Source organism: Impatiens glandulifera, chromosome 1 (genome assembly GCF_907164915.1).
Source record: "Impatiens glandulifera chromosome 1, dImpGla2.1, whole genome shotgun sequence".
Lineage (NCBI taxonomy): Eukaryota > Viridiplantae > Streptophyta > Magnoliopsida > Ericales > Balsaminaceae > Impatiens > Impatiens glandulifera.
The window spans coordinates 11,663,383-11,682,226 of NC_061862.1; the positions used below are offsets into that span (position 1 = coordinate 11,663,383).

At 31.7% G+C, this 18,844-nt stretch overlaps 3 protein-coding genes across 4 annotated transcripts; 2 read left to right on the plus strand and 1 right to left on the minus strand.

Annotated features, from left to right (window-relative positions):
- Positions 1-518: 518 nt before the first annotated feature.
- On the minus strand, positions 519-2,086 carry LOC124926304 (nucleolin-like). 2 transcript variants are annotated; one of them, XM_047466509.1, is made up of 2 exons: positions 1,566-2,086; positions 519-1,051 (listed from the first exon to the last, which is right to left on the minus strand). In XM_047466509.1, exons 1-2 carry the CDS (start codon positions 1,932-1,934, stop codon positions 752-754), a joined length of 669 nt encoding a protein of 222 aa, XP_047322465.1. In that variant the 5' UTR covers positions 1,935-2,086; the 3' UTR covers positions 519-751. The 2 variants fall into 2 exon arrangements, with proteins under 2 accessions (XP_047322465.1, XP_047322458.1); XM_047466502.1 differs by having other exon boundaries at positions 519-1,054; positions 1,566-2,081.
- Positions 2,087-11,574: 9,488 nt separating this feature from the next.
- LOC124910664 (F-box/LRR-repeat protein At3g03360-like) lies at positions 11,575-12,916 on the plus strand. The gene is made up of 3 exons (XM_047451372.1): positions 11,575-11,667; positions 11,760-12,860; positions 12,908-12,916. The coding sequence occupies exons 1-3, from the start codon at positions 11,635-11,637 to the stop codon at positions 12,914-12,916; spliced, it is 1,143 nt and encodes a 380-aa protein (XP_047307328.1). The 5' UTR covers positions 11,575-11,634.
- A 70-nt stretch (positions 12,917-12,986) lies between these two features.
- Positions 12,987-13,640, plus strand: LOC124926177. The gene is made up of 2 exons (XM_047466361.1): positions 12,987-13,149; positions 13,232-13,640. The coding sequence occupies exons 1-2, from the start codon at positions 13,027-13,029 to the stop codon at positions 13,541-13,543; spliced, it is 435 nt and encodes a 144-aa protein (XP_047322317.1). The 5' UTR covers positions 12,987-13,026; the 3' UTR covers positions 13,544-13,640.
- The last annotated feature ends 5,204 nt before the right edge of the window (positions 13,641-18,844 follow it).

Consider the following 18,844-nt stretch of genomic DNA (forward strand, 5'->3'; position numbering starts at 1 on the left):
AAAAGTTTAGTTTTTAAATGATATTTTGTTGGACTTTTATTTATGGGATAAAAGGATAAGATTTTAATTACTCTAGTCATTCATGAAATTTGAAAAAAAAAAGAATGCTATTATTATTTTCTATGCAAATAATTACATGATTTAATATCATAAAATAATGCATTGTACTTCAAAAATCCAAGTTCTCTCCCTCTGGCATTATTTCCTCCAGTTTGTCCTTTTTGATGGGTAGTTCTTATTCCTAGGAAAAGTGGTGAAGAAAAAATTGATTAATAATTATTTAATTTTATCCACTATGTCACAAATTAGACTTGTTTGATTAATATATACATATAGTTAAAAATAAATAAATTATATTTTCATTTTGTTCAAACTTGGATAACACAAATAGTAATATAATTGATTGACCACCAACTGTTTTTCTTAACTATTTTATGTAAAAAGTATAAAAAAGATTGATTGAAGAAATGATAGGTAAAAAAAGACAATTAAACAAACCAAGATATGTTCTGAACTGTTTCAGAATAAAACCCTAATAATAATAATAATAATAATAATAATCAAGAAAAACAAAGACATAATCATCAATCCCTTACACAACAAAAGCCTAAACCTGAGGCAAGTTTTGAAGATCCAACCTAGTAAAAACACTATAACATAACCAAACAGTAGTGACTGACTTAACCTAAAGCCTTTTCATGGGTGTTTCAACTTTAAACTCAAATCATCATCATCAACATCATCATCATCTTCATCGTTTCGATGGTCTCTGATCATCATCATCATCTCCACCATCATCATCATCATCGTCGTCATCATCCTCATCCTCTTCTTCATCATCCTCATCTTCTTCATTTCCAGACCTCTTTCTTTTTGTCGACTTTTCAACCTTCCCACCAACACCACTAGGTTTAGCTTCCTCATCATCTTCTTCCTCATCCTCAAAATCATCTTCCTCACCATTCTCTACAGGTTCAAAATCACTTGCATCTTCCTCATCTTCAGCCCGACCAATCGGTCTAACAAGATACTCAGTCCCCAATTCCTCCTCCTCCTAAAGAATCCAATAGCAAAAACAACCATCAAAAAAAGGTAAAAGGACAAACACCACAAAACAAAAAGATAGCTCTTTTGAAACCCTTGGGGAGTGTTTGGTTATAAACCCACTAAGCTCCGACCCGGATTCTAATAAACCCAATAAATAAAGTGTAGCCATGATTGGTTTTGGTAACCTGCTGTATTGAAAAAGTGAAAACAAACAGACCTAGTAGTAAGTTATAGGCTTAGATCTACAAAAACTAACCTAATAAACATGAAATGTCGTAGATCTGACAACTGGAAACTCCATAGATGACTTAGATCCGGCGAAATGGACAAAACCCAGGTCACGGTGAAGGAGAAAAGGAAACAAGACCGTACAATAGATAGATTCCTACTGTTTCTTTTACGAAAAATAACTTCTTTAAAAAAACCCAACAAAGTTCATAAATAAACAATCTCAATCTATAAAGAAAAGGGTTGTTTCTTTAAACAAATTTTGACAGATCTAATACAAAATAACTCACCTCTGCGTCGTCGTCGTCTTCCTCATCGTCATCATCGTCGTCGTCGTCATCATCATCATCATCTCCAGCGCCTTCATCATCCTCATCTTCATCCTCTTCATCATCATCAATCTCTATAGTCTGAACAGGAGGTGCTGCGGTTGTTGGAGGAGCCTCATGGTCGTCTTCATCATCTCCTTCATCATCATCCTCCTCTTCCTCATCATCATCTTCATCATCCTCCCCATCATCTTCCTCTTCATCCTCCTCAGCGCCGTCTACCTCTTCTAAACAATCACTATCATCGCCGTTGACGAATTCATAGTCATCAATCTCACTCTTCTCAAAACAAATTTCATTATCTTCCTCCTCCATTACAGTCATCATCATCTTCTTCTTCTTCTTCAGAAAGAAGAGAAAAATTGAAAATTAATTCAGAAAAATTCTGCCAAAAAAACAGGGGAGAATAGAGAGAGAAGAGAATAGAGATGCTTCAGCGTTCAAGCAGTAGCACTCTGCAATAACTTCATCTCAACCGTTCATTTTCAACACGACTCGGATCGCTTTCGTGTCTTTCAATCCGACGGTTGTAATTAGCCCACTCGCATTTCTTGTGTTTTACAACCTTTGCGGCGCTCAATATTCGTTTATATGTGTCACGTGCCATGCATGTGAGGCTACCTAGGGTTGGATATTATTGTAATTATCTCCAATATCTTGTCCATTTATTTACTTCATCCCATTACGCTAACTTGGTTTGTAACATTTCCACTTCCCCAACTAATAAAACTGTGCCACGTTCGCTTAATGGGATCTGCCCAAATGACGGCCAAGCCCATCTCTAATTAATGGGCTTTTGAAACTATAACAGCCCATATAATAAAATTTAGTTGATTATAAAAGCAACTTATAAAATATAATTTAGAAAAATAAAATTTATAATTAATTATATTAATAAAATAAAATTACATTAACTACGATGATCCTGAGTTTGTTTCTATTGTTATATCAGCGACGGCACACGACAATATCGTCGCTAATAATATGTTAAATAACACGTTTTTTCTTTTTTCTTCTCTCTTTTACTTTCCCTCTGTCGTCGATCCTCTCCCTATCACATAGAGAAACATCAGTTTTGGTGAAAACATATCGATTATTTTTCTTGTTAATCGTTTTGTTTTCACCAAAAGTGATGTTTAACACCATGTTATAGATTGAAATTCTGTTAAAAATAAGCTTTAGATGACACAATTAGAGAAGGGAATGAATGTCGAGACTCTTCATCCATTTTGGGTGGAATACAAGCTATGTAACGAGTATATGTTTCTTTGCTTAATTGAATTCCAAATCTAATATTAAATTAGACATACAATAACAATAACCTTTAATTATTTAATGATGGGAAGTCTATTTACATTAATATTTTCTCTGGTGAATAATGTATGAAATTCCATGAGAATCAAGAGATGATTGTAGATGACCAAATGACTGAAGAAGCCTCGATGATCATCGGAAAGAATGAACTTGGATTGAATATGAGGAAGAGGAAGAGGAAGAGGAAGAGGAAGAGGAAGAGGAAGAGGAAGAGGAAGAGGAAGAGGAAGAGGAAGAGGAAGAGGAAGAGGAAGAGGAAGAGGAAGAGGAAAAGGAAAAGGAAAAGGAAGAGGAAAAGGAAGAGGAAAAGGAAGAGGGAGAGGAAGATGTAGATGACCAAATGATTGAATAATCCTCGGTCATCGGTCATCGAAGTGAATGAACCTGGCTTGCATATTGTTCAAGTTAAGGAAGATAAATATGTAGATGAGTTGCATGTGTATAAAAAAAGGTCTCTATAGGATATTAAAGAAGTAGATAAGAAGAAGTCAAGACCGGTAGAGAATAACACGTTGAGTACAATTGTGATTGAAGATGATCATTTCTCAAAAGAACCTAATTGAACAAAAAAAACTCAAGTGATCCAAAAACCCGAGAGCAAGGATTATCAGCGACGACAAATAATTCGACATTGCTGATATTGTTAACTATCAGCGACGATACTAAGTTGTCGCTAAAAGTCATTGTCTTTCAGCGATGACGTTTTCAACGTCACTTTTATTCGTCGTCATTGATATTTACTAGCGACGACATTAATGCTTTTAACGACGGTTTTTGTCGTCGCTAAGGATGCATTTTCCATTAGTAATATGGATAATTTAAGTATGAGTTATTGCTACAAGTTGTTCGTTAAAATGACTTTATATATTTTTTTGTTGAGAAAAATTTTGGGAGTCAATGATTCCATCAAATATCTTGTTTTTGGATGGAGCATTATTCGCGGTGAAATTCTTAAGGATGATACGTGCATGAAAAATGTTGTATTATGACTAGTCGTATGTGTCATGAATATGTTCAATCGGTAGTTCACTTACTTTTGCATTGTCAATGAGTAACTTGTATTTGTAGTCTTTTTTGGAGTATTATCGAGATTAATTGGGTGATGCCCGAGTCTTTGGGTAGTTGTTGAAAAGTTTGAATTGATTCGATTGATATAACATGCCTACATATTTGGGTTACCATCCCAATTTTTTTTGTGGATTATTTGATTGGAGAAAAATCGTCGAACTTTCAATAATCATAATCGTCTGATATTTATCATTTTGTTCTTACGAAGACTAGCCAAATGTGAAGGGAAGGATGGTTTGCAAGGAGGTTACTGGTAGGCTGACCAAGCAATTGATGCTTTGTCGATCTTTTCGGATGATCAGCCACACTGGGACTGAGACATGGCCTGGACTCCCGCGAGGGATCTTTTCGGATGATTAGCCACACTGGGACTGAGACATGGCCCGGACTCCCGCGGGGGGCAACAATGGGGAATCTTGGACAATGGGCTCAAGCCCGATCCAGCAATATCGCGTGAGTGAAGAAGGGTTATGCCGCTTGTAAAACTCTTTCGTCGAGTGCGCAATTATAACGTCATTCAAGAAAATCAATAGAGTTTTTAGGGGAGTTAATCGTTATTCTTGAGAATTTACGAGGCTCGATAACTTTTTGAGTACCATTTTTTAAAACTTTTTTTTAATGTCATTTGATTGTTGTGATTAAACATTTTTTTCTTTCCATTTTTACTAGGAAAAAAACTCACTAGCATGTAATTGTACAACTAGCTTACTTAGACGTATGTACTAATAAAAATTTATTGGGAGGGAATGAGAGATAATGATGTAGCCCAATTTGATTAGCCAAAAATATAACAAAATTTCTCTATCTTTTCTCTCTCCTCACTTTTTATATTTTTTCAACCAGTGATGTTTATAGTGACACATCATTCCCTCCCTCAAATTTCCTCTCCTATCACCCCACATTTATTAATTAAATATTAATATGTTTTATCTCTCCTTAATTTTCATGAATTAAACCATTTAAATTTATCTCATTCTTAAATTTGTATATTAGGTTCTCTTTCTTTCATTTAATTTTTCATTTTAATCTGTTTTTATTTCTCTTAATCCTCAAATTCTCATTTTTTAAGAGATTTTAGTAACTTATTTATGAATTTTGTTCTACTATTTTTTTTTTTTGTGAAAGTTTTTTTTTAAATTAATATGAACAAATATAAAATTAATAATTTTTTATTTAATTTTTGATTCATGACTTATAGTAGTAAGGAATATTGTTTTGACTAATATTTGATTATTAGTCTTTTTGTTGTTTGATGAATTAGTTGGTATTATAATTTAATTCTTGATTATTAATTAATTTATTTTTGTGTTTTAAGATTTTTGAAGGAATAAGTCAATATAAATTGAATGATAATAAAATTTAAAATAATTAATAATCAATATTAATAAAAAATATAATGTTAAAATAATTAATGATAAATATATATATATATAATTAATAATAAATACTCATGTAAGAATATATAAAAAACAAATTATGAAAAAAGTAAGAGTAAAAAGAAAATATATTAATATTTAATTAATAAGTATATAAATTAAAAAATAAAATTTAATTCTGTTTAATGAAAGAGCTTAAAAGATAGTAAGTATGTTTAAATATCTTTTATTTATTAGTATATATGAATGTTTAAATGTGCTAGAAATATCTACGGGATATTTTTCCTTTTTAATATAAATAAAAAAAACAAAATTATCTAAAGGTCAAATAAGCAAATCGTGAGCAGAGACGAATCTATGTAGGATTCGGGTGGGCTGAAGCATACCCCTAAAAAAAATTAATATAATTTATTATTTTTTATCTAATTATTAAAAAAATTATAAAATTTTACTTTTATATACGTATTTTTTTCAAAATTTTCTCGTTATTATTTTAAGCTCACTCTAATTTTTTTTTTTAAACCCATCCCATTTGAAATCCTGAATCCATACATTATTGTGAGAGTAGATTTTAAGAGATTATTAACTACATGACCATGACGACCATTTCAAATGAGCTTAATAAAGTTTAATTTATTCATATTTAAAATATTAAAACGTGTACTAATATGAAGGTTAATTATCCACGTGTCTCATGTATATGTAATATGTCATAATCACCCACTGTATACATACCCTCAGCCCATCAAGCCCATGAAATAAGACAGAAGATAGCCCAACCAAAAATTATTAGTAAAGTAAAGGTCCATTCAAAAAAAATGGGTACAAAAATAAAATATTATATTATATAGAACTTTCCTAATATATATTAAAAATATTAATATAATTAATAAGAAAAAATTAATTAATTCATACAATATATTTATTTATTAATTAAAATTGGCCCAAGACATATTTTTTTTTCTAATTTCTTGTATATACTTTAATTATTTCAAAAAAATAAATAAATATCTATTACTTTGTTTTAAGAAAGAATCTGAACCATAAACTTTATTTTTTAATAATCATTATTGTTATTTGAGAACTTTTAAATTACATATTTTATATCAAACAAAAAAATATATAATTTTCAAATTTGACTTTGTCAATTTAAAACAAATGATTGTAATTATAAATATTAATTTCTAAATAATTATCATTTTGAATTTGTAAGAAATAAAATAATCCAAATGGAAGAAAATAATCTGATTGATGGATCCTCTAACAAAGAAATAAGGATTTGTGGTAGACCTCAATTCTCTCAAAATTTGAGCCATAATCAAACCTTTTTTTGTTAGAATGATCCATTCTTTTTTGTGATATTTTATTTTCCCATAAAAAATAGAACTATTTGTTCCACTAAAATAATACAATTTTTATTATCATGATTTAACTCTTAAAGAGTTTCTCATTAAAAATGGAATATAAAACCTTTTAAACCTTTCATTTCTGTAATAATTTATTGTTACTTTTAAATAGTTACCTAAACTTTCCAAAGATTAATACAATCCACCATGGAATTGTAGGAAATGTATTTTTGATCCTGACAGAGGCATATATATGTTAGGGTTAGGTTGGGAAGAAGCCCATAAAAAAATTTGATTTAACTCTCTCATTTAAAAAAAAATAAATAATTTTAATTTATTATTTTGTTTCTCTAATTAATAAAATATGGGCAAAACTTAATTTTCTTGTATTTTTTTTTAAAGTTCAACCCATTGTTTTTTTTTCAAACTCACCCAATTTCGTCATAACCCGAAACAAATTCATAAAATAGAATTGAGATGAGTTTCAAAAAAAATAAAAGTTTTTTTTCAAACCTACTCAACTCCGTCTTTAGATCTGATAAACATTTAAATTAATATATATTATAACTTGGAACAAATTCATAAAATATAATTGAGATGGGTTTCAAAAAAATAAAAGTTTTTCTTCAAACTCACCCAACTCCATCTTTAGATCCTGATAAACATTTAAATTAATATATATATTATAACCTGGAACAAATTCATAAAATAGAATTGAGATGAGTTTAAAAAAAAATAAAAGAAAAACTATGAATGAAACGAGGGTATAAATGTAATTTGTCTTCTTTCTTTAAAAAAAGAAGCAAGTGTGGATAAAATAAAATAAAAATAAGAAATTAAGAATTATGTCACCTTTCCAATATAAAAAAAAAAAAAGACAATCATAAGGTATTGTTTTTAGATGTTAAGATGGCAAATAATACCATATTTTCAATAATATAATAAATATAAATTAATGATACAATACAAACAACTATAAGAATGGCAATAAATTAAATAACCACATTTATTAGTATTTATCAAAAAAATAAAAAATAAAAAACACCTATTTTATTTTGGATTGCTAGAATTGATTTTGTGGATGTAAGTCAGAATTTTAGTCTTATTGGTGATTTGTTTTTTAATTATTGTTGAATAGTTTTGAATAACTTATGACAAACTAGGGACTAATGGCGTCTTATTGGTGATTTTTTTTAAAAATTTTATTTAAGTCCTTCAAATATATAAACATTTTAATTTAAATATTAAACTTGTTTATATAAATTATTTGATCATTTAATTTTTAATTTTAAGATAAAAAATTATAATATTTTTTAAATTTATAATTAAATCATTAAATTGTAATATATTTGAAATTTTATTTAATTTATTTTATATTTATATTTTATTATATATTTTTACGTTATATTTTATAAACAATACGAATAAACATAAAAAATACATTAAAAAAATTATCGTGAATAATTAATTTTATTAAAGGAATGAGAAAAGATTAGGGTTAAATATGTAAAATTGTTAAATATATAGATAATATTAATAAAGTAAAAAAATTAGTGTAAGAAAGGTCTTTTGAGTTTGGAAATGGGTTTTTGGGTTGAAGATGAATTAGTGTTTGATGTGATGTTTACTGCATTTTGGGTTTGAAAATGAGTTTATGGGTTGGAGATGGTCTAACAAGTTATAAAATAAATCAATTAAATTGACATAACTGAAAATACACCGGTCAGCTAAAATCATTATTTGTTAAAAATATAAACCGGCTAATATGTTAAATTACAATTTTCTGGAACTCATATAACCGAAATACTAGAGCCAAACCTAACAAAAAAAACATCACTATAACATTATTTTGAAAACATAGTATTATAATTTTATAAATAATTAGATTGTATGATTAAATATTTATATACTATTTTGGTATAAATATATCTGAGAATGAAAACTTAATATTTTATTTAATTAGTAGATGATCCGTTCAACTTTGTATATAATTATGTGGGAAAAAATGAATCGACTAACTAAAAAAACTAAAGAACTAATATAAAAAAGACAAAATAACTTTCTTTAAGTTTTTTTTATATTAAACTAAAATTTATTTCAACAAAATTAATTTTAATATTTTATTTTATTTTATAGAGAAGGCGATACATTTATTGACTACATATATGATGCCATGGTAAGGAAGAAGGGGGAACAAGCACACTTGGAGAGCGCAGTAGTATGCTGCGTTCGGGAAGGATAAATCGCTTCCGAAAAGGAATTTATTGGTGCTTAAATGAAACTATTAAACCAAAACAATGATCAAATTGAACCTAAAGAAGATAAAAAAAGTTGTTTTTAAACAATTTTATTGTATTAATTTAAATTATTTCAACAAAAGAATTTATTATTATTATTATTAAAAAAATATATTTATATTAAAATAATGAAATCGTATAAGCACAACGACAAAATTTTGACATGGAAAGAAAATAAAAAAAATAAAAACAAAAAACAAAATAGAAAACGTTACTCAATAGGTTATCGAGCTCGTAAGTTTTCGAGAAGAACGATTAAATCCCGACAGACTCTATCCACTTTTCGGAATGAATCTTAGAAAGCATAATAATAATAGCATAATGAATGATACGAATCAGATGACTACGATCAACGAAAGTTCAACGATTTATCTTCAACCAGATAGTCCACTAAAAAGTAATTGGGATGATAACTCAATTATATAGGCTTACCATATTAACCGCATCAATCCAAATTTTTCAACAACTACCCAAAAACTCGGAAATCACCCAATGAATCACAGTGATACTCCACAAAAGACTCCAGATACTAATCACCCATCGACAATGCAAAAATAAGTGAGTTGCAGATTCAACCTCCTCGTGACACATATGACTAACCATAACACAACATTATTTCATGCACATATCATTCGTAAAAATTCCATCGTGAATAACGCTTCATTCAAAAATCATTGAATAGAATCTTTGACTCCCAAAGTTTCTCCCAACAAAAAAATATATGAACTCATCTTATCGAATAAATTGTAGCAATGCCCACATGGAAACTATCAATGTCTTACCAACACATAACGTATTGTTCAAACAAAAACACTTGTTTGCGTCCTACCAAAAGTAAATTAAAACTCTATTATGAGACGAATGTTCTATAATGTTTAATCTTCTTCTATATCAAATTTGACTAGTAGATCGAGGATCAAACATGTCCTTAACTGTGATATTTCTACATATAATAATGGAATCAAGCCCAGGACACGACATAGCTAGATTTTTGACACTACACCAACTGTCGTCCTAAAAACTGATCGAATAATCATCCCCCACAATAAATCTAGATTTCTCACGAAAACTTTTCCATATAAAAGAAATTTTCCTCCAAATACTACACGTCGTTGGATAATTATACATTTTTTTAAACCAACGAGACTAATCGTAATCATACTTACATTTGATCATCGGTACCCAACGACTATTCGATTCCGTTGCAAATCTACAACACCATTATGATAGAGAGCTTTATTAAAGTAATAAGATCTCGAATATCCAAACCTCCTTGATATTTAAAATATTTAACTTTATCTCAACTAACTAAATGACAAAACAATGAGTTAGAGAATCCCCATAGAAATTTATACATTATTCTCTCCATTTTTACCGCCACATTTTTAGGAAGAATGAATAAAGACTTCAAATATGGCATAGATGAAAACATACTCTTAATGATGATTAATTAATCGACCCCTTTCAAGATTATTTTATTTTTTCATCTAGACAGTTTACATTTCATTTTAGTGATAATCGGGTCCCAATAGATCTTTGATCGTAATTTAACACCCAATGACATACTAAGATATGTTGATGGAAGATCACCAACTCTGAACTCCTGCACATTTGCCAACATCATCATTTTTCTATTCGAAATAGAATATGAGAAAAAAATGTCTGATTTATTAAGATTCAATCGAAGACCGGAACTTACACTGAATACCTATAAAATATCTCGAAAGTGTTTAAAATTCATTTGGGTAGCCTAAACCATGCAAAACGTACTATAAAAAAAAACAAATGTAATATAGAAAAATAATATATTCTTAACCTACAACTCAGTCTATTCAAGCACTATCATTTTATAGGGAGTTTTATAACAACAACGAAGTATAAGAGATGATCACAAATATATATATATATATATATATATATATTAATATTAATCACATTCTTAATATTAAATTAAATTTTCATTTACCCAAATACTGAAATACGCTAACCTGACGTTACTCATAATATTTTTAATCTATTTATTTTTAACCTTTTTCTGTTAATTTATAAAAATAAAAAAGTATAATATAAATATGGAATGAATAATAAACTAACCGAATATTTAATAGTCCTCAACTAGTTGTTTGCACTTTCGCTCCGACCCCCAAACCTTAATTTATGTTCAATTTTTATCCATAACTTTATTTTATTTGATTTTAGAATAAGTGCCATTTTTCAATTTAGGTCCTAGTATTGTTTTTTTCTGATTTTATTCAAATACCCTTTTCTTTTAATTATAGTATATTAAATCCTCAAAGGAATATAGCCAATATTTAATTTATAAAATATATACAACAAAAAAAAAACAATCTTTCTAAAAAACTGTGAAGTATATTCTATATATGGAAGGATATAATATTTAGTAAATATTTTTCAAATATCTAACGGGCCACACATCAAGTCCGGCCCATTAATCCCTATGTATAAATATCATAATATCTTAATCTATAGTTTAAGTTTCTCTTTTAGTTCATCTTCTTCGATTGAATCTTCCATATAATAATTTCTGCAATTTTAGGTTTATATATTCCTAATTCAAGATCGTTAAATCGGCAGTTTATCTTCTTTGTATAAATTTCAGGATTAGACAATGAGTCGAGGATTCAAATCAGTTGAATTGATGGTATTATCTAGACTACATTTTTTAATATATAACTAGTTGTAATTTTCAATTGATTTTTGCTAATTTCAAAAAACCCTTTTGGATTCCAAAAGAACGATCCTCTTAACAGGTTGCCCGATGATGTTCTTAACACGATCATTTGTAAACTGGAACTGAAAGATGCAGCAAAGACAAGCGTTTTATCAAAAAGATGGAGATATGTTTGGATTAATCATCCCGATCTCCACTTTACCCATTTGAATGTACTTGGATTTGATTATAGCCAACTTAAGAGAAACTGGGTAGGAGTAGATACCATCTTTGTCAATTTTGTGGATCAAATTATGAAGCAGAGGTTTAAAGGAGAAGACAAGATTAATTCCTTTTGTCTTCGGTTTGAATTGGGGAAACCCTTCTCTCATTGTATTGATAAGTGGATCAGTTATGCTGTTCGAAAAGATGTTGAAACCATTGATCTTGATTTCTCTAGATTTCCCTTCAACGCTTCTAGATATTCATCTTTCAATCATCGATTTGCGAGGTATAACTTTTCGTTGTTACGAACAACTTCAGAAAATAAAGGGTCATTGAAGCATCTTCGACTCTCCTATTGCAATTTCATGGGTCGGTCAAGTTCCAAGAAGTTTGATTCACTGGTTTCCCTTAAGCTTCTAAAAGTAAACATAAGCGATATTCAATTGACAAAGGTTCTAGAATGTTGCTCGTTGCTCCAAGAATTATCTCTGCATAACTGTTCTAATAAACTCACTTATTTGAGTTTCGGGGATTTGAACAACAACACACGTCTTAAGGTTTTGTCGTTGAAGAACTGTCTCAAACTTAGGGAGATTAATCTAATTTGTGCCCACAATCTGTTTTCCCTTGAGCTTGAAAGTATAAATATCAGCGATCTTCAATTGGCCAAGTTTCTAGAAATCTGCCCGATACTCGAAGAATTGACTCTGAATACATGTTCTCAACTAATGTATCTGAGAATTGACAATTCCAACAGCTCTTGTTTGAAGAATTTGTCCTTGAACAGCTGCTCTAATCTTAGGGAGACTCGTCTTTGTGCCAGCAATCTTCATACGCTCTCATTCACAGGTCACAAGGGAAGTTTCTATTTTCAGAGAACCCCGAATCTTGTTAATGTTTTCATAGGTGAAAACATAAATGGAATGCATCCATTCAGTTTGTTGGAGTCTGAAACCTCGGTAATCAAGAATCTAATATTGTCGCCGTATCATGATTTATATGTAAGACTTGTTAAATCTTCCTTCAACTTCAACTATGTTCTTGACCATAATTTCCTCTCTTTTTTAACTAATATAGTGATTGTTTCTTGTTTGCCAGGATTCAGTTGTCCCATCTGATCTCGTGATGAAATTCCCAAATGTTCGGAGGTTGGTTTTGTCTAGTTCCCCGTTCAAAAACGACGATGAATTGTTATGGGTCGAGTTTATCTTTAGGAGTTTCCCATTGTTGGAAACATTGGAGTTAAATGTAAGACGAGAGACAAGATTCATTCAGTTTTAGTTATTGCATTAACAATATTCTTGACATTATTCTTTTGTTATATATGCAGTTGTGCAGCCCTATGATAAATCATGCAAAAGATCGAGATAATGTTTTCGAGAAATGCCCTAATCGATGCATAACCAAGTTAGAGTTGAATGGTTTCGTGGGTAAACAACACGAAGTTGTTTTGCTTAAGTATCTATTAGAGAATCTACCCGGGCTTCGAGTATTGGCCATTGGTCCATCTAAGAAGGTTTACAATGGCTTCAATAGTTTTGTTAACGAAGAAGCAAGCATATGGGGAAAAAGATGGTTTCAAATCCATTCTAATTGGCTTCGATCTATAGTTCCTTCTTTTGTACGTATAAAGTTTCTATAATTCATTCAAAGACTTTAATCTAGATCTGTAATAATATGTTGGTGTTTTAATAATTTTTTCATTTAACAAATAGAGAAACCTTAATTTGAATTTTTATTACATGTAATTGTGTTTCATAAAGTTAATGGTTTAGTTTTGATTTAGTTTATAAGCTCACATGATGTATATATATTCCTTATTTGTATTTATTATTTATAATAATATAATAAAAACATATTATAAACGTAAAACAATATTATAATTGTTAAAAGAAATTAATAAATTAAATTTTGTAAACTTTTATAATAAATAAATTAAATAATAGATAAAAATTAGACAATAAAAATAAAAAGAAAGTACATATAAAAATGAAATTACTTTCTTTCTTATTTATTATATATTTATTTAATTAATTATTTTTAGTTTAATCAAAATTAAAAATTATATATTAATAAAAACTAATATATTCCTACAATTTATTTTAAAATTAATTAACTTTTAATTTAAGTAATTTTTTTAATATATAAAATTAAGTTAATAAAAATGAAATTATTTTAAATAAAAGACATTAAGCTTATAATTATATAATTAAGTAAAAAATTATATATTATTGATGATTTATAAAATATTATTAAAAATTTAAAGTGATTAATATTTTAAAAAAATATTTTAAATTTATATTAATTATTAAATATGATTATAAATATAATATAATAAATAAATAAGCTATGATTTACACTTAATCAAACATAACTTTGAATTCAATGCAAAACAAAATGAGATATTCTCATGAATTGTAACTAAAATAACAACAAAAGTACTTAATTGATATATTATAAATTACATGTATTACAATTAATATTTTGAAAATAAGAAAACTAAGTTACATATTATGTTGTAAACACGATAGGAGAAACAAAAATTATGATCTAAACATGTTTTTTTTTTTGACAAATTATTGATTTTATTTATTCCTGCTCAACCCAGTTTAGTTATAAAATTGTAAAATAGGTAATGACTAATCACAAGTTAAAACTCAATAACGACGTGGGTCGTCAATATTCGGATATAAATAATCACTATAAATAATTAGAAAAATTCCTAATCTACACGTATAAAATATAAACATTAAAATGGTTTTAAAAAAATTATAATAATATGTACAATGTTTAAATTTTTTAATAAATCACGAATAATATATTAAAATAAAAACATACACAATCGTTTTAAGTTTATAGGCGGGTCAATCCACAATCCGACCCAAATATCTATTTACTCTCACATATATATCCAAATTAACCACAACTTTTGACCCGGTAATACGGACACTTTGAAAATTAAACATTATTTTATATATATATATATATATATATATATATATATATATATATATAATGGTGAAAAAGCGGTAGTTAGCTGTCGACATTGCACTTGTCGTTATTTCCCATAAACACATAGAACAACCATTTTAGTCCACTTTCACCATCGTCAAAGAATATTCTATGATGACGACTTCTTCATTCACCATAGAGGACTCTATGGCGACAACTCCTATTGTCGCTATATAATGGTCTATGGTGACGAATCATACTGCCACCATAAAGGCCTTTACACTCATCGTCGTCATAAAATGCCCGCTTTCCCCCCGACCGTTACACTTCCCTTCCCTCCCACCGCTCTCCCCATCCGGTTTCCGCCCAGCCCTCCCCCTAGACGCCAAGCTCGAACTTCGCCAACCACCATCCCCGACGTTCGTCAAGAAGCCCAACCCCTCGAGCCCCGACGAGATAGCCAAGACGCTTCCAGTCAGCCTCTTCGACGATCGTCAAGCCTCAGACGCTTCTAGCCCGACGATCTGAGGTTAGTTCGTCTACTCCTCCCTCTCTTGCATGTTGAGTATGAAATGTTTTAGGGTTTTAGTTTAGGTTTATTGTTTGAAATGATGAGAATGATATAGTTTGAAATACTGAGAATGTTTGTGAATATTTGGTATATGTTTTGCTTATTCTGAATGCTGAGAATGGTATATTTGCATGTTGATTATGAAATGTTTTAGGGTTTTAGGGTTTTAGTTTATGTTTAGGGTTTGAATGCTGAGAATGGTAATGCGTTGAGCGTGGGGGTTGTGCGTTGGGCGTGGGGCTTGGGCGTGTGGCGTGGGGCTTGGGCGTGGGGCTTGGGCGTGGGGCGTGGGGCTTGGGCGTGGGGCTTGGGGCTTGGGCGTGGGGGTTGGGCGTTGGGAGTGGGGGTTGGGCGTGGGGGGTGGAGATTGGGCGTGGGGCTTGGGCGTGGGGCGTGGGGCGTGAGGCTTGGGCGTGGGTCGTGTGGGTGGTGCGTGGCTGCAATATTTAATATGATTTTACTGTTTTTGATCCACCTAACATTGTGTATATGATTTTAATGACTGTTTTTGCAGATGGCACCAAAGGAAACCATTCTTAATGATTTTAATGGACGTGTTTCATGGAAATCCACCGGTCCCAGCTTGGCAAAGATAAAGGAGAGGTTTACTCACCATGATCTTTTGGATAGGGCTTTGCAGACCCAATTCAAGTCTATATTCCAAGCCCCAATATTATTATTATTTTCAGGAACCATACTCCATCAGATGCTTATCAGAAAAGTCAGTTCAAATTCGAAGGAGATAAGGTTCTTGGTCAAAGGTAAGGAGGTCTGCTAGGGCATGAAGGATTATGCATTGATGACAGGCCTCAACTTTGGCAGATTTCCTTTGGTGGAGGAGGTTGAAGAATGTCTACCCCTTGTCCTCAAATATTTTAAGGGTAAAAAGGATGTTAGACTGAAAGAGCTTGAAGACATTTTCGTCGGATGCTCTGATAAGGAGGATTCATGGAAGATGGGGCTCATATTTCTCATTTACCAGTATTTGTTCGCATTTGATAATAGGAGGAAGATAAGTTTGAGAATCTTTCACATGGTTGAAGACATGGAGATGTTCCTCCAATTTCCATGGGGAAAGGTGTCCTTTAGAGCTACCCTGCAGGGTATTGACAAAGATATCAAATACCTCTGTGGGTTATATCTCTCCAAGAAGAAAAACTGGAACAAGAAAGGCATATGTGATGTCGCTTATACTTTACATGAGTTCGCACTAGCATTCCAAGTGTGGACCTATGAGCTTATCGATACATTCGTCCCCAATTTTGCTGAAAAGACACTGGAAGATGATCTTACAATCCCAAGGATGGTGCTCTATAAATCTTTTAGGAGTTATACCGGACCTGAGGTATCCACAGCCATCCAGGAGTACACTGTTCGAAGAAAAATTCATGAGTATGCGGAGGAGAAGCGGATGTACTCTGGGGACGACTTTGAAGATATGACAGACAACATTTATGATGAATTCTTTGGATGTGATACGAGGAAGAGAAAGATCGAAGTTTTTGAAGAAGAAGAAGAAGAAAAACATGAAAGGACTCCTAAATCGCCGACCAAAAAGAGTAGACATATTAGTCCCAAGGTCCTGAAGTTAATGATGAAACTAGCCAAGAAAGCTCCTCTCATTCAATCCCTTCTGCGACGACTCCTATTCCAACTGAAGACAAATCTACATCTTGTGCACCCAATCGAGTCTCTCAAGACATAACTGTCAAACTTGATGTGCTGACAAATGTTGTGAATGATATTAAAAGTGAAATCAAGCTCATGAAGGAGAATCAAAAACTTATAATCACATTATTGGGGCAAAGAAATGAATAAAAGAATGGTGGAGGAAAAGAAAAGGAAAAGGCAGGTACTGCTACAATTGATAATGAGAAGAGGACGACAAAGAGGAAGAATAATGATCTTGCACTTGTTGAGAATAGGACGAAGAGGAAGAATGATGATGTTGATAATGAGAATAGGACGAAGAGGAAGAATGATGAGTTGATGAACTCTAAGAGGAAGAATGACGAGAAGATGAAGAAGAGTAAGGAGGAGGATGATGATGAGATTACAAGAAAGATGAATGAGAGGCGAGAGAGGCTGGAGATTTTGTCCAAGAAGAGGATTGTTGATGAGTTGGCCAAGAAGAGAAATGCTGATAAGTTGGCCAAGAAGAGGAAGGATGAGAAGAGGAATTCGAAAAAGGTATATAATTGCACACCCACACGCCCAAGTCTCACGCCACACGCCCAAGTCTCACGCCCCACGCCCAACCCCCACGCCCCACGCCCAATGCCCACGCCCAATCTGCACGCCCAACCCCCGCGCCACACGCCCAAGCCCCACGCCCCACACCCAAGGCCCACTCCCCACGCCCAAGCCCCACGACCAAAACCTCAAAATGTATATTAATCTCATTTCATTTTTGATTTTGCAGAACGACGAGGAGGAGGACGAGTACGAGGACGAGGAGACTGAGGAGGAGGAGACTTTGGAGAAGGACGAGGAGACTAGGGAGGAGGACGAGGAGACTAAGGAGAATGACAAGGTATGGTATAGAACGTGTGAATCCCCACGTTCCACAATGTATATTAATCTGATTTTTTCATTGTACAGAATGATGATTCGCGCCCCACGCCAAAAGCCTCTCGCAAATTGAGTTTTAATGGCCCTGAGGAGAAGAATGATGATGTGCATGACAATGATCATGTGCATGACAAGGATCTCCTAGAGGAGGTGGAGGAGGAGACTAAGAATGACAAGGTATTGCACCAAGTCCCACGCCCTACGTTCCACAATGTATATTAATCTAGTTTTTTGATTGTACAGGAAGAAGATGTTCCAAAGGAGAAGAAAGAGGATGTGGATAAGGAGATTGTGAAGGAGGTGATTGTGGAGACTGGGGAGGAGAAGAATAAGGAGAAGGAGAAGGAGGTGAATGATGTGAAATAATTGACTCCATCACAATTTGTTGGTAAAAGTTTTCGGAGAAAGAAGAAGTCGAAACAATTGGGGGACTACACCGACCCTGGTGGGAAAGGATTTAAACTAAATGATCTGGTTAAAGTTAATCCTTTGTTACGAATTGACGAGGAAAAGATGAAGGAGTTGAAGAAATGGTTAAAGAGTGATGGAGAGGATTTCAAGGAGTTGACAGTTTGCTCTGCAGATCGTTCTTTTTTCAACAGATTGCTCAAGCCTCAAGAATGGTTACACGATAAGGTAAGTATTTTTGTTCTCTATTTTTGTTCATTATGTACCCACGCCCAATCCCCACGCCCCACGCACAAGCCCCACGCACAAGCCCACGCCCCACGCCCAATACCTGCACAAATGTTTCTCTAACCTGCACATATATAAAATCTGCACATACATGACATATATTAAAAGACTAACACCTGGACAAAACTACCACCTACATATATATATAAAACA

Bases quoted from the DNA above. Each gene is read 5' to 3' on its own strand.
- LOC124910664 (XM_047451372.1), top strand. From the start codon at position 11,635: ATGAGTCGAGGATTCAAATCAGTTGAATTGATG. The intron at 11,668-11,759 runs GTATTATCTAGA...GGATTCCAAAAG, and splicing joins TCAAATCAGTTGAATTGATG to AACGATCCTCTTAACAGGTT.
- LOC124926304 (XM_047466502.1), bottom strand. From the start codon at position 1,934: ATGATGATGACTGTAATGGAGGAGGAAGATAATGAAATTTGTTTTGAG. The intron at 1,055-1,565 runs GTGAGTTATTTT...TGGATTCTTTAG, and splicing joins AAGACGACGACGACGCAGAG to GAGGAGGAGGAATTGGGGAC.
- LOC124926177 (XM_047466361.1), top strand. From the start codon at position 13,027: ATGAAATTCCCAAATGTTCGGAGGTTGGTTTTGTCTAGTTCCCCGTTC. The intron at 13,150-13,231 runs GTAAGACGAGAG...TTATATATGCAG, and splicing joins TGGAAACATTGGAGTTAAAT to TTGTGCAGCCCTATGATAAA.